The following is a 16,385-nucleotide window of genomic DNA, read 5'->3' as shown; positions in this document are numbered from 1 at the left end:
CTTTGCTGTTTATGTGGAGGAAGCAAATGTCAGGTCTGCTTTTTTCATTACAGAAATAACCACAGGAGGGAAGGCAAGGGTGAAAGTGTGCCCTCTAGATCTGGAAGAATTGAGCTGAAACCCTGGATGGTATTTGTTTTGAAACAGTTTCTGCAATGGATAACAGCTGCTCTTCCAAGGGAAACAATGAGCGAAACTGCGGCTTTGTTCAGTGTGCAGAGACAGAAACACCCAGCACAAGCTTAGGCTCCACCACACACTCGTGGAGACTCGTGTCCCAGGCAGAGGCATTGTGAGCATCGGGTTACTGGGGACTTCTTGCTAAATCACAGCCTCACTGATTTAATTATTTTTTTTAATTCTATCATGCCTGCGAAGACTTGCTTCTGTATCATGTCCCCATTGCCAAGATACTGCTTGACAGAATCCTCAAATTTTAATTAGAAGGCACATGAGCTTTTTGAAATTTATCTATATGTATTGACATTTGCAACCCCATCACTCTAATAATGCCTATAAGTAATGAGCTGTAAAATACCATTTTAATGCAGCAATACATACATCTAGATTCTACTCTTGTGTAGACGAATTTTCCAAAGTAATTCAGAACAGGTTATTTTTGCACTGAAAATAATTTGGCAATTTTAAAAAAATGCTCTAAAGGTCTCAGTTAGAAGTTTACCTAGCATTGTGAAGAACTAGGATTTCTACCAGGAGCTCACTAAGATGATTAGTTGTATAAGATTAATATCTTTGTGGATAATTAGTAAAACTGGAAACAAATTTTGAAAGGTCATTTTCAGTCTGTTGGCTATTGGCCAAAACATTTCAATTCAGAATAAATCTACAAGATTTTCACAGTAAACTGGAAGGTTTTGTAAGGAAAACACTTTTATTGTGTAAGTGAGAAATCTGTGTGAATACTGGGGTGGTTTTTTTATGTAGAATGGCAAGCAAAGCTTGTTCAGTGACCCTGTGAACATTTCAGAGTTGTGGGGCTGAATGGGACTAAGGTGAGCATCTTTTGAAGGGTTCTGTCAAGAAATAAACTGCAAAATACAAAAGGTTTCCAAAAGAGTTTAATAAATAATGAGGTTCTTTTTGTACTGTATAAACTATAAATATACCATGCAGTCCTTTATAACTTAAAATAATTTACAGACTGAGGTAGGGGTGGGAGGATGCTGTTGTGGGGTTTAGATCCATCTCAGGGTCTCCCTGACTTCCTGCTGAGCACGCACACACAGGCAGTGTCGATTCGAATAAATCGCCAGGCTGCTTGCTTGCCCTCCATTGTCAGCGCCTTGACAAAGGTGTGTGTTGTTGTGCAGTAAGAGTTCCAGTGCTTCGCATCGATCCCTCGGCACCCGCTGGAGACTGGCTTAGGGTCCCTGCACTTGGTCTCAAAAAAATACTGCTTAAAAACGTTGTTGTTAACGTTGACCTCTCCCAGCACTGTCACCTCTTTGCCTTTAATGTCTGTGGCTGTGGTTTTGTCCCCAACCCACATGCTAACGCTGTCACACACTGAGAACTCTCCTCGGTGTAATACGGGATGCGTGGTCCTCTTGGTCCTGGCAGTCCTATTGAGAGAGCTTGCATTGCTGAGAAATTCCATGTTCTGTCCGTGACGTGACAGTGGCGGAGGCTGTGTGCTGAACAGCACCCGAGGAGAACGGAAACGCCGCCTCTTAAAAAGTTTTGGGTCCATGGTGATATTTATAGCTTCTCCTCTACCTGTTGTCCAAGTAGAGTGGCTGTGGAATGCCTGTGGAGCCGCCTTGGGGCCATGGTCTCTGTTACTCCGGTGAGTATTGAGCAGGGAGTGTTCTGCAGGATACTCCAGTGGAGCATTGTCCTCTGACTTTGGAGCTGCCTGTGTGCCGATCAAAAAAGCTAGAATCAGAGTGTAGTACAGCATGGACATTACGCTATGCACCTAGAACAAAAGAAAAATGTAAAGTTACTGTCAGCCGTGCTGGCACAAATGGTTGCTGTTGCTGGCAATAAATTTATAAGAAACCCAGGACCATAGAGATTTCATCAGGTATTCATGTGGGAGCCAGATGTTGTTCTTCCGGAAAGCTCATTCAGACAGCATAAATGTTCTTAATAACGCGAGAACATTAGAAAATAATAGCTAGATTATTATTAATTCCTCTGGTATTCGTTATTAGAACACTGTTTATGAAGCACTTGTTTGGTGTTATTAATGTGGAGACCATATGGCGACGGCATGTTCCCAGGAGTAAAATCTCTAGTGATTTTTGCAGCAACCTTTTTTGGCCGGGCCTGGTCTCTTGGCTGCAAATAACCTGCAGAGCAGTGAGAGCCGAAGCAGGCTCTTGGCTCAGCCAGCTGTCTGTTCAGTTAGTTTGTCTACGGTGGTGTCCTTGAGGCAAGGGTGGGGACAGGACGAGAGGGAATGACCTCAAGCTCCACCAGGGGATGTTCAGGCTGGACATCAGAAAAAAGCTTTTCACAGAAAGGGTCATTGGGCACTGGCAGAGGCTGCCCAGGGAGGTGGTTGATTCACCTTCCCTGGAGGCGTTTAAAGGACAGGTGGATGAGGCGCTGAGGGACATGGTTTAGTGTTTGATAGGAATGGTTGGACTTGATGATCCTGTGGGTCTTTTCCAACCTAGTGGTTCTGTGATTCTGTGACCACCAAGCCGGTACCTGTGGGAGGGGAGAGTCCCAGTGAATTGTGGCTTTATCATACTCTCAGGAGCAGGGCCGGTTCAGCAGCCCCCAGCAGCCTCCATCTATCCCATCTGCCCTTTTGGGATGTACCACATTGGTAGTTTTGGGCAGATAAAGCCCAGGCTCCTTCCCAGAAGAGCTTAGGCATCATGTCACAAAGGCAGATGGGATTTTCCCATGTTCAAGCTGCCTATTAGGACAAATATGGGTATTACATAAGAGCACCATGGGTGACGGGCTACTTCTGGCTTGTCATTGTAGGTATAGCATAACTAAAACCATTGCGGTCACAGTACTAGGAATTATGTACAGGGAAACACCTTCCTTTTTAAAGAGTGCTGCGAGCAGGAAGCCCCACGAACGTACTACATAGCAGATGCAGCACCAGCGCTAGTCTTCCTTCGATATGGAGAATATGCACATCTGGTTGGCTGTGGAAGAATGTTAGGCAAATGTCTAAAATTTGCTCAGAATGATTTTCTGCTAGGAGAGCAGCAGCAGTAATACCTGTTAGGTAACTACCATGTGTTGATTAGTTCAGCCACATGTGGGGCTACAAATCAGCAGCAGGCATCCTGGGAATAAGAGACATTAAAAAATTATCTGAAATCGCAGTTAAAGGCAGACACTGTATTTCCTCTGCGAAAACTTCATAAGCAGAGACAGGGTATAAACAGAGAAAACTATGGCGCAAGGCTCCTCCCCGTCTCTGCCTTGTTTTGCCTGACATGCCTCAGCTGGCCCCGAACTGCACTGTGTCCGGCCAGCAGGCAGGCAGCCGCACACAGACTGGACAAACAGGGTTTTGTGAAAGAGGAATCGGGCTCAGCAGTTCCACTGTGATTTCCTAGCATGTCTTAATGTTTTTTCTGGGTGTGGGTCAATTACTGTTGAAGTTCCCCCTCTCTCTTTCTGTTCAGCTCTCTCAGACTGGAATCCTAAGCAGCACTAAAGCATGCAACCAGGCCTTTAGCTTTTGCTAGAGCACTGTTTTGTAGAAGGTGCAGAACTCTTAAGATGTCCCATAGGATCTTGCGTGGATAGTCTTTTCTCGGACAGGAGCTGAAATGCAACAAACAGCAGTGTTTGTGCAGAGCTGGGCAAGCATTTAAGAAATAGTTGGGAGATGCCAAGTGAAGGCAGTGACTGAAGAGGAGAGCGAGGATGCAGCAGTGCCTGCATCACGGGGAGAAAAGAAGGGAAGGACCATAAGCTGCACGAGCAGTTGTCTGTGCAACATTTAGGCTGGAAGAATTGCCGACAAATTGATGAAGGAGAGAGTCAAAGCTCTTTCACAGAAAATCCTTATGGTTCCAAAGCTACTCGGATTTGCTTAAAACAAGGCCAAGAGCTGGTGCCTTCCCACATGCTGCTCATGCTTGAGCAGTCATCATCATCTGTATAAGGAAACAGAGCTGGGTGTAGCTCAATAGCTTGGCTGTGTGCTGTTCAGAGAGTAACCCCTTGTTGTACAACCAAATTAAAATCAGATGGTTCATTACATTGCTAAAGGGCTTTCTTGACTGAAATGTTAATGGAAAAGGTTTGCAGAACAAAATCCAGGCACAATTTAGACATGCCAATAGCGGCCTCAACCTATTGTGTTTATACATAAACCCTTTTTTTATTATTTCCTTCTATAGGAAAGAGACATTGCAATGTCAGCAAAGAGCTGTTTCTGGCTTTGTGCTGTACAAGATTCACTGCTGTAAAATGCAGCTACGTTTGTCTCCCTTCTCTGAGTTTCTTATGTGACATATGCTAAGATTATTGCTTTAAGGCCATTAACACAAAATCAGAAAGATCTCAACTGCTTACCTCCCCCATTTTTTTAATTTAAAACTTGCTTTATATTTCCTCTCTGTGGGGTAAAGCATTCACTGGGGAGTGTGGCCTAGACACAGACAAAATGTATTTGGGATACCTAGTGCCTTTCCTGAAGGTTCCAAGTGGGATCTTCTAATCCATTATTAAATTAGTGGAGAATAGAAGTGGACAGATTAACAGATGGATTAGACTTGATGACAACACAAGTAAAACAAGTTAACATTAAAGAATAGGCGTACCTTAGAATGTGAGGGTTGTGGACTTTTTTTTTCCTGACACATAGAGATGTTTTACAGGCTATTCTGAGCGTTATTTCTAAACTTTATCACCTACTTAGCCACTAGACCCTTTCATGGTGTCTTCTAGAAGGGTTTACAGCGCATACCAAGTGCAGCCTCCTGAACTTCCAAGGAGATGCAGAGCTGCTGGTTCTAGTGCTGGCAGTACCTTGGTAACATTGGCCACAGATGTAAGCACAGGTACGTTGATGCCAGAAATGCAAACCCTGTACTAAACCAGAGGATGTTCAATGGACCATCTCTCATTATGAGTAAGCATTCCTCTTGAAAGACATGGTGTCTGGGGGCAGAATAAGAGAAGACAGAATGGAATCTCCTATTTTAGCCAGACAATAGCTAGTATCAGTGAAGCAACTTGTTTAACAAGTCAAAGAGCTAAACTCGTCAAAAAATAAGAGCGTTAGATGCAGACTGCCCTTGTCTTTGTTCTTGAGAAGACAGACCAATGATTTTTTTAAGTTCTAGATGACAGCTGTCTTCCCCACTTGTATGTTGGCCAAGTGTCCTATAAACACCTTCTCTGGTATAGCTGTTCAGGCCCCTGCGTGAAACTGATAATAAATGGTTTCAGTCTGCTCTGAGAAGAGTGTATGTGTTGCACTTACCTCTGAGTACACGGCACAAAAAAACTGCTGTCCCAGCAAGGTCTTTATTTCATCCAGATGCCGAGCTGGGGTTGGTTGCAGCATGCCATCGGGCCAGTCGGACTGTATAGCTGATTCAGGGAGTTGCTTATTCTGCGTTCCACTAGAAGTAGATGTATTCCTTTTAATAATTAGCTAGCAAATAAGTATTTTCAGTACCATTCCCCACTTGATACGAGGAGTACAAGGACAAATTCTCTTGCTTGGCTCTCTAACCTGTCCATTTTTTACTGTTGTGGTCTAGAGATTGTCTGAAGTACCGTTCTTGGTTTTCAAGAGAAGCACATTTGTAAGACAGAGCTACCTTTATTCAGCATCTTTACCACGCTGTGGTTAACAATCCACTGCTCCCAGTCCCTCATGGGCATCTTCCAGGCTCACCGAGCCTGTTAGTGATGCAGTATAGCGAAGCAATACCTGTTGATGCCTGTCAGAGCTCAGTTTGCACAGCAGCGATCGACAAATAAGGGCTCAGACCCCCTGTCATCTTTGTCTGGGAAGCGGGGCTGATTACAGGTAAAGGGACTGCAGGTTGCGTGCCAGCAAATGCAGCCAATGTAAAACTCGATGGCTAATCTGTTTAGTAGTCCACATTGTTCTAAAGAGCACCACCACCATCTCAACATCTGTTTTCTGTCGCAGTGCTTTGTCATGGTGCACTCCTGTTGTCAGTACCCAAACACTCAAAACCAGAGATGTTTGTGGTACCTGCCAGCCATGAACTGTGCCATATCCATGAATCTGCTGTGCATGCATCTTAGTCCCACTGTTTGTGCCCCATGCTTTCCACTCCTGTGACGCCCTAAGCGCTGGAAGTCCTTCAGAGGTGCTGAAGGAGGGCTGCCAACATACACGTGGCCATACGTTCCCAACAGCCAGTGGAAAGTAACTCATGTTTATCCTTTGATTTTTTTGTCAACGCATACAGTAACAGTCGGTGATTGTAATATAATCCAGCACGCCGACACCTTCCCAGCAGAGTACATTTCTGATTATAAATTCCTGAGTGCCATTGACAGTGATATCAATAGTATTTTATTAACCTTAAATATTTAGATTACTTAGATGTTCCATTTAATAAGGTAAATAAGGGTTGTATAAGGTGCTGTTGTACTGCAAAAGGTCCTGCTGGATTCAGTGTGGAAACTCAAGTGCGTTTGCTAAGGAGAGCGTGCTGCTAATGCCAAGGCATGTGCTAGATTCATTTTACACCTGTGCAATTTCTGTCCACAAGAGAGCTGACTGCCAGGAACTGTAGACACTGGATTTAACTCTTACCAAGATCCAAAACCAAACTACTTAATTTTTAAAAATCTGACTGAACCCTCCCAAGCCTGTTTTCAAGCCGTGCAGGGCACAGGAGTCAGTCTGTTACGTGCACGTTACATCTCATTGTGCAATACTGCCGCAGTGAGCTGGCTGCTCTTTGCATTTACTGCTGTCGCTAGATGGTGGCTCACGTTCCACTCTACCTGCGTGGCTAAAGTATTTAAGCTTGTTTCAGGGGTATGAATGTGTCAGAAAGGTCAAACAAAGTTCTAAGATCTGAAGCTTCATGCTACCAGACTGAGTATGCTATATTTTTGCAAGAATGTGCTAGTAACGTAATAACCCTTTCAGTGGACGCTTTACAGTTTAGTAACAGCAATGACAGAGCTATAATATGCTGGCCGCTGCCAAAAATAATCCACTAACTTTTCTGACTGCCACCCTAAGAAAACACTGCTTCAGTTCCAAATGGCTGGTTTTTAACCACAAAAGAGTTTATTTTAAGCGTGGCTTTTTTTTTTTTTTTTAAGTTCTTTTACTGTCTTCTTCCCGGATTCCCAGTTGTGTCGGAATCCAGTAAATGATGCAGAGTTATTCAAATGATGCTGAAGACAGCATCTAGGTACTATTCCTCTCTACCCACCGCTCCCAGAGATTAATCAAATGCCCTACTGAAGGAAGTATTTCTTCAGAATTTGCATGCATTCAGGATTACAGACCTGGGAGGTAACTCCCCCCCTTCATTCTTATTTCTTAGTCTCAGGACATGTAGTGGTAGGTGTTGTGGGACCTTATAAATACATAAAATGCCATTTGCACAAGTGCTTTGTAGAGGTGTTCCTATGTATTTTTTATTTGACAATTGTGCAATAAAGATGCCCATAGTAAAAGCTGAACAGTCTGAAACCGGTGTTACACGGGGCCTAAAGGGAGAGTGGAGAAATGGATCACATAAAAAATCAAATGGTTCCGTGTCTTGAAAAACTCTTTGTGTGCAGGCACCTTTAAGTGAAACAAAATAAGTATACATAAGGACTTCCCATTTTTTTTAAACAGTTATCCCACAGAATCTGAGGAAGAACAGCCAGAAAGGGTGTGTTGCCTGGAAACTTACTTAGAACTAAAAATTTAGTCAATTTACTAAATTAATTGCTTTCAATAAGAATAGCAGTGCTTAAAATTGTTACCAAATTTCTGTTTAGATCTCTGTTCCACATAAACCCCTCAAACTTGTAAATCTCAATTCCAGTGCAGATCAGTTTCAGTTCAGGCTGCCGGCCTTGGACAATAAGCAACTGGTTTATCAAGAGGTGTGTGACAGTTTAGGAATTTCAAGAGCCATTTATGGTTTTCTCTGAGAAAACTGCCATTGAATTTTGGCAGCTCTTTTTTTTCTAGAATACAGAAACAGAGCTCTTTTAAACCTGGAAGCATTAGTAAAGTATCATTACATTGGGAGCAAAAATGGTGTACCACGTTGAAGTAGTTCCATTTCGTGACTACCACTTTTATAACCTAATTTTCAATAGCTTTGGGGGGGATATTTTAAACAGAAGTGACTGGACATAACCAGCCCAGGAGGGTCCATTCTCATTCTATGTTTTTCTAAAATCAGCTGTTTTCACAGAGTAATATTATATATACTTGGTGGTAACTGGCAAAATATCACCATTGTGTTTTGCTACATTTCAGGGATATTTCTGCATTTGTGTTTGAAGTGGATTGATTTTGTTCTTTCACTGACTCAGTAGGAAGGGCTGGGGAAGGCAGATGAAAACCTGCTACTTGAATTTACATGAAAAACGTATAATTACAGTTCAGAAAGTTCACGGTCTTTTGATGTTATTTCTGGTAACATTTGACCGTGATGTAATGAACAATGGACAGTTATCCAGTAGGGAAATTCACTCTGGAGCTTATGAGAACTTCCCGGTACCCATCAGTCCCAGGGCATTCAGGTCACTCTGAGAATTATTCTTGAGGTCAAGAACAGTTTGGGATTTTTTTTTTCTTTTTTTATACCTATGGAAGGAAGAGAAACAGCTGCCAGTGTAGTGCAGTTAAGATATATGTTTTTTTTACAGAATGATGACTGACTTAACACTCAAACATAGAAGTTTTCTACAGAGAACTCTAAGGGATGAAGATGTGCTTTTGATGCTGAAAACTTTTCAGTTTTTAGCCCAATTCATTTTCCAATTTGCTTTTGCTGACAGTGTGGTCTAAGTTTTTATTGTTGCATGCTTTTGCTAAATGTGAGTGGTGATGAAGTGGGCAGGAAAAGGTTCCTCATTTGTAACTTGTTAGAGATTAATATACACTCTGCGTATTACAAATGTGTAACTCCATTGTGTCTGGTTGGAATGTATTGTTGCTTTCCTTGAAGAGTGCTGCATTATGTTTTCCTTTGTGTTTTTTGTCTTAGCATTATACAGTTGTATCATACGGTGAGTATGTTGCTTTGTGACATCTCACAATGTGAGACTTGAAAGACCCGGAAAATAAATAAAAGCCTGGTGGAGCAATCGGTAATTGAAGCCATGCTGCTGTGTTACAGTTCTACCAGCATGACGATGCTTGCTCTTACAGCATGGCAGCACCTCTGACACTCCCGTAATTCCGTCGTAGCACTAAAAAGGTGGGAGCAGCCTCAGCTGGTGTGAGGTGTGCTGCTGCTTAAACTGAAGGAGCAAGATTTTCCAAAGTAGATTGGCAAGCCTTCTTGTTCTTTGTCATGCATAATGCACCAATAAAGCTTTAGTTATACTAGTTTTTATCCTAGATACTTGCTGTTTGCTGCTTTGAACTGGGCTGTAAATATGGTATTACTGTCTGTAAATGCTGGTAAAAATGGTGCATGCTTGTCTGTAACACAGAATATTTTTTAATGCTTTATTTTAGTAGAGGAGACGGTGCAGCCTCGTAGTTGTGCATTCACCAGATTCCATTAAAATAGCTGCTACACTAGTAAGAGAAAAGATAATACTGCATTTGGTTCAATCAAATACAGCAGGTAAATAATTTGCTAACTGAAAATAAACATAGGCAATAAAAATGGTCATAGACTGTTGTGATCTAAAGCATGATACAATTTGGAATGTTTTCTGTCATTCTTGAAGTCATTGATGTGGTTTTTGGATGTGCAAAAAATAAACAGAAGGGATATTTGAGTCTTTATGGGTTTGTGATTACAGAAATGCTGATATATCTTGAACTTATGAAATGGCGCGTATTTCAGAAGTGACCTTCCTAATGCCAATAATCTGCTTATGCTCATCTCATGCAGTTTATGATGAAGGTATGGAAGAACAAAGGCTTGCGCGAACACGTCTCATCTACTAGTTTTGTAATTCAAATTACAGGAAATAGAAGAAAACCATCATCGTAATAGCAGGAAATAATAGTTTTCAGGGTACTGAATAAGCCAATAGACTCCCTAAAGTGTTTGATCAGACTTCTGCATTTCAGAGAGGAGAAGTGGTTGCATTATTCAATAATGCTGAAAAAAGATGTTTGTACTGTATAGGGGTTGGCCCAGCAGTGATGTTTGTGTTTGTGCAGTTCTTCCCAGGGACACAGTATGGAGTGTGTGCTGTGCTGGGGTTGTGGCAGCAGAGGGTTTGCAGCCAGTAAACTGCTGCTTGTTTTCTGGTGTTTGCAATGATGGATGATGTGCTTGGCTGTCTGTGCTGCAAAAGGGATCGTGGAGGTCACCAAAATAAACAACAAGCAGTGTGTTAGTTTTGTCTTGCTGCTTCCGGTAGTGAGAGAGACATGAGGGTGGCAGTTGCTGCTGAAGTTGCTGTTAAAGAGAAGGCATCTATGGGCACATCCTCCTCACTGATAGATTTGAACATGTATAGGAATTAAAATATAGAAGTAGCAATTCAGGGGAAAAGACTTCTGAGACCTGAGAGGCCTTGAAGGGAATCCTGAAGCCATTATGACTAAGAGCAGTGTCAGAAGCTGCACTTCAGCTTTTCCTTGATCTTAGCTGGTGAACAAGAAAATGGGAATTTCTTATGGGCTCAAGATTTCATTCCTCTGTTACATCTGTAGTGACTCATCTTGTAAATAAGGGTTTTACGTATGCCGAAGAGCCAGCTGGAAGCTACCTGTGTCTCACACACTTCCTTTTATGCCTCCGGTACTGAAATGTTCCCTTGAGTGTTCCTAGGGAGAGCAGTAGACTGAGAAAAATGCTGCCCCGCAGCACTGAGCATGCATCATGTCGCCGTGATCATTGTCATCATGGGATGTGCAGCAAAAGCCCTGCCTCTGGATTTCTGACTCAGGTTTAGTCTATGCAAGCGTAATAACAAGAGTGTTTGATAGCTTGCGATGTGACTGCCCATTCTGGGTGCTTAAGGGAGAAGAGCACTGATTTTATCATTTGTATCCTCCTGATGCTGTACATAAACATTTCACTTGCTAGTGCCTCTTCAGAGAAGCCCCAAAGGAGGGAAACAGGTCTGTTGCCCATCAGCCTCATTGACACTCCCTTCCTTCTGCTGAGGGAAGCTATCTGATGAGGGAGACCCACCCTGCAGCAGGCAGTGGTTTCTTGATGTAGGTGACAGAGACTCGTGAGACAGCACGGGCAGAGCTCAACTTTGAAAGACTCCCTTTGCAACTACTGAGTTGTAGAGCATAATTGAAACTTCTGTTTCTAAGGATGTAACGTTTGGCATTGTGATACTCTAGCATGTAACCTATGCTTATGGGAATTCAGTCGTCAACAGTCATTTATTGTTTTCCAAAGGCGGCCAAATTTAAGATGACCTCCAGGTCATGATGACCACACCAGTAAAAACTTGCAAAGGTATGCAGCTCTTACTGTGACAGACTGGCTGTTAGTACAGTGTTAAACACGCATAGAGCCACCCTCACAGAAGAGGAAATTGTATATTATTTAAGATAACAAAGACAAACTGACAGTCATTAAATAAAAGGTACAGATTTTGTCCCTGTCAAGATAAAAATATCTTTAAATACAGTGAAGAAAAAATGAATTGCTGGTCACTTATCAAACCTAGTGAGAAATCTCTTTGAAAATAAATGACAGAAAGCAGTCTTAGAAAGAGCATGTGAATCTGTTTCTCCTGAAGTTGATGGCCTCAGTGGCATAAAACTGGTAAAATTAATTGGACTAGAAATAAAAATGCTGGCTAGAAGTAAATTTTCTGAGCATATTACAGTTGTATATCATACTTACATTATCATCTCTAAAGCAAATCCTAAAATTAATCATTGATGTGTGGTGATTACTTTGGGACTTCCAATACAGATTTCAAACTGTGTCTATATTTTATAAGACTCCAAGATTTCATAAATCCTAATTAACTGGCACAAATGAGTGACTAAAGCTCTCTGGCACTAATTGACAGGAATACTATTGCAGCATAAATGAGATAAATCCCTTCCCCCCATATAAAGCTGGGTGCCTTTGAGGTCCATTATACAGGTGCCTCCATCCTACCCACCTCCCAGACAGCACGAGAGATTGCTGCTCACTTCCTGTCCAGACCTGAGAGGAGGAATTGTTCCCTACCCGCTGCATAAAGCAGCGAGTCCAAAACAGCTACCTGAGGGTGGGTTCATGGCCTGTCCTCCTCTCCCTCTGCGCCTTTCACAGATGGATCTCGAGCTGGTTTTGTCAAGTGTCTAGCTTGCTGTATTTGATCCTGAGGTTTCCAATACAAAATGATCAGAAATGAGAGAACTGGAATTTCAGACTTTGGGGGACTACCAAAATCAAACTGGAATTCATCTGGGGAAAGAAAGCATGAGGGCAATCAGAGTACAATGTTACTATTCCATCTTACAGCCAAAAGTAGTTAAGGCAGAAAAATACAATATCTTTAAGGGCCAGTAAACTTTTCCAACTAGTGATGTTATTGCAGCTACTCAGAAGGGAATATAAATCATTATTCTTGTCCAAACCCTAATTATTAAGAACCAGCTGAATCCTAATGGCGATAGTAGCATTTCGTTTTTATTCAAGCTCATAATGTTAATTTTTGTTTTAGTTTTCACTTTTCTACCACTACACAAAGAAATCTGAAACAAAGGAGACTTTTAGAGATTTCTGGGACAGTGGGGAAACAGTCAGTACTGAATATTTCTTTGCCTGTGTAGGATTTTGCATCCAAAAATGTCAAGCAATTTTACAAGCACTTACTGGCCTCTGGTCTATCCTTAGAAGTTGCTTCTGTTGCAAGTTAAGAACCTGAAGAGTAACAGTGGATTCTTGCCAAGCAGTAGCTATGTTCCTTTTTGCCTTTGCTCCCTCCGCTCCTTAATTTTAAGCTGCAAGAATATTCTTTCCTATTTCTAAATCTGTTTTACCTTCATGAGACATACAGAATTCAATTACCTTCTTTAGTGCTTGAATTCCCTCTCTAATGATTTATTTTACATGACATTAGGGAAGTAATGACAGGAAAACTCAAACAAGAGCTATAGAAATTAACTTCTATTTTCACCGCAGCTGAAAATGAGCAGTGTCTCCATGGCAGCCACATTCATTCTGTACCTACCTTACTGTAATACATTTAACTAATTTTGTTAAAAGCACACATAAAGTGTTGGAATAATACTCTTAAATAACTTTAAATGTTAATATTTTTCTTTAAATAAACACACCTGAAGTTGAACTGAATGTATGAAAAACTAAGTAATTGGGCTGATCCTTATTAGTGGTTTGACTTCTGTGTTCTCTGACACATCCTGTAAATTGGGAAGTGTATAATTTCTAGACAACTACTGGATATAAGCAATGGAGAGCATTGAGCTATATCCCATGATCCATGAGGTGATGTGCAAAGATTGGGGCAGACATTTGTATGTCTTCTCTTTGCAAAGCCCGAGCTTGTCCTGGAGATTGTAAAGATGTAGTGATGCTCAGACTCCTGTACTCTTGCCTTTCCCATTTAATTTGCATTCAAAATTATTTCCTTAGAATTCCTAAGTATTCCACTGTGGATATGTGAAATACAGTGGGTTTTGCCATCTAAAATAAGCAAATAGTGTTGTTGAGTGCAAGAAAAACTTTGAGTTTGAAAGCTTTTTAGTAGTTTCTGGAGACTTAAAATGCAAAGTTACTGAAGAGGCAGAAAAAAGGGGGTTTCTTTCTCTGCACAGCAAGACCCTTTAAAATCTGGTGCAATTTTGAAATGAGAGGGTAAAATCGTGTAAGAACAGGGTCTGTAGTAGAGCTGTCCACAAAAGAATCTGGAAACACTGCCAAATAAAACAAAGCAAAACACAGAATCGTTACAAGAGTTATCAGATTGCTGTATCATGTGTGTAACTGTTGTAATGTTTTCCGGAAGCACAAGTAGTTCTTAAAGGAGAAATAACAGTCTCCTGACAGCTAGGGGAGTTTACCAAGAGAAGCACAAGGTTCTTACTATTGCTTAGACCTCTAAGCCATGTTTACACTCAGTACTTACTTAGGATTAAAGCAAAGTTTCTGTGTAAATGTGTTGATGTTATGCAAAATGCTCCATACCTACTTTTTTTTTTTTCTCCTGTGTATTTCCTAATCTGAACTTTCAGATTTCAGCCTAGATCATCTTGATTAATTGGCAGCAGAGTAAACCATTGCAAAGTGGATGCATAAGTATTCAGGAAACAGATCTCATTTCTTCACAATCTTTTATTTGCCAGTGTTTATAATCGATATGAGTACCAGCTCTTGCTCTCTTTACCATAATCTTTTTTTTTTTTGCACTTTCTTCATGGAATAAATGGATTGAAAAAATAGTAGGAGAACAGGATTACCACCCCTAAGATCCGGCAGATGACTGCTGCTATGACTGAGTGGTACAGCAGCAAACACACAATAGGCGCCTACACACAGTCATCCCATCAGGGCCAGACAAGCACTGTGCAGCACTTGTGCTGATCTGATAATAAATTGTTGGGCAGCACACTCAAGGACCAAGCCATATATTCCTGCTGGTAAAATCTCATGTCCTCTGGAACATAGTCTTGCCCCTGGTCATGCCTGTCTTGACGTATTTCTTATTGTTTCCTCGCCAGTTCCAACTGCTGTCTGCTTCACGTGCTTTCTGACTGTGTCCTCTCCACTGTTTGCAACTCTCCCTGCCTTCTCCTTTCACACACTGAGGCCAGCTGCCTCAGAGTTGCTGCCCTACCTAATCTTTGTTGCAGTACGTGTTGGACCTCTTGTCATCCTAAGCATCTTGGCTTTCATCTTGTGTGGAAGGTTTTTACTCATTACGTATTAACCCATTTGCACGCTGACTCACGCAGTTGCAGTGCTAGCAACTGCTGGCAACCATAAAGAGAGGTAGTAACAAAGTGTAGTGGGTTCTGTATGTGAGCGAAACCCATATATTCAGAAAAACTAATTCAAACTGCATTTCCCGGTACTGAATAAGTAAGTCCAGTGACTTGATTTAGGAGGTTATTTCATTTCTATGCTCTGAGAAGCTCATCTCTGCTTTAGTTGAGATCCTGACACTAAACCAATAAGGACAGTCCAAACTTCTGCAGTGTGCAAAGCTCCCAGCATCCTGAGTGTGTCAGGCAGCTGCTGCACAAAAAATCTGACTAATGGTCCCAGAGAGCAAAGATAATTTGAACTGGGTCCATGTTTTAGCTGTACGGTGTGGGGTTCTGGGCGCAGACCCAGCAAGCAGTGGGCGAGTAGGAGTTTTCTGTCTTTGTATTATGTCAGAGTTTGAGGGGAGGCAGCTGCTGTGAATGTTTTAAGAAAGGAGATTTTCTTCCCCACCCAGACATTTAAGGTGAAATTAAAATTTGGGAAGAGGTTTGTGTGGATCTTGAACCAGCAGCCTCTGTAGCCTGACCACTCTGCAACACTCTGCTTGTGCTAAGCTTGAATGATGATCAGTGTAATATGCAGAGAAATGAATGATGATGCAGAATGCAAGATAGCCTTCCTCCCTTGCTAGCCGTTTGCAGTTGTGTCAGAAATAAATGCCTGTGTCTTTGAACAGTTTCTTGGTCATACAGTTATTTTGTATAAAAGGAGAGTTAAACAGAAAAGTGTTGGTAAAGGAAAGATCTGATCCTTTCTCATAGTGTTCACTCCCTTATACGTGGGAATCTCTTAGGCAAAGTACAAAGAAGTTTAAATGAAGTTCAGGCTTCAGCAGCTTCTGCTTAAAAACAGGAAAGAGGGAGTTGGACTAACCTGTCAGCCTCAACGATTCTTAAAAATGTGCATTTGGCAATGCACTTGCATTAGGAACATTTGTAGAGTTCTTATATGGTCATTTTCTGTTTTCTGGCATCATCTGATTGCTGAACGCACTTTTTTTTGCTATAGTCAACAAGGATAACAGGGAAAACATGTATCTTTCCTTTTTTTGTTGTGCACTTGCATGTCTCTGCCATGTTTTCTACAACTTTTTGGCCTTGTTCTCAGTCTGAATAAATCTGAATGTCTAAATTGCAAAGTGATGCTAATCATCGATGTTTCACACCTTCAGCTTTCTGTGGGGTTCGCTGTCTACCCTGGCACACAGAGTTTGAAATCTGGGAATTCTGATAAAAGTAGGTTAGGATTAGATGATTATTCTCACTGTGTTTACCAGCCTATTATTTTCCTTGCTGTCTTTTATTACATTAGGTATGAACCTTCTTGCCA

General features: G+C 41.6%; 1 protein-coding gene across 3 annotated transcripts in view; it reads right to left on the bottom strand.

Moving 5' to 3' along the window:
- Positions 1 to 1,071: 1,071 nt before the first annotated feature.
- Positions 1,072 to 16,385, bottom strand: part of NGF (nerve growth factor) — a 29,974-nt gene continuing 14,660 nt past the window's right edge. For 2 of the 3 annotated variants that reach the window (XM_069875912.1, XM_069875913.1), the window contains exons 2-3: positions 5,435 to 5,576; positions 1,072 to 1,939 (exon numbers count right to left, since the gene is read on the bottom strand). In XM_069875912.1, coding sequence (XP_069732013.1) covers positions 1,208 to 1,939; positions 5,435 to 5,518 — 816 coding nt within the window. In that variant the 5' untranslated portion in view covers positions 5,519 to 5,576 and the 3' untranslated portion in view covers positions 1,072 to 1,207. The remainder of the gene's footprint in view (positions 1,940 to 5,434; positions 5,577 to 16,385) is intronic. The other variant, XM_069875914.1, reaches the window with a different exon arrangement.

Source organism: Phaenicophaeus curvirostris, chromosome 24 (genome assembly GCF_032191515.1).
Source record: "Phaenicophaeus curvirostris isolate KB17595 chromosome 24, BPBGC_Pcur_1.0, whole genome shotgun sequence".
In the NCBI taxonomy this organism is placed as follows: Eukaryota; Metazoa; Chordata; class Aves; order Cuculiformes; family Cuculidae; genus Phaenicophaeus; species Phaenicophaeus curvirostris.
This window is presented reverse-complemented; position numbering and strand designations above follow the sequence as displayed.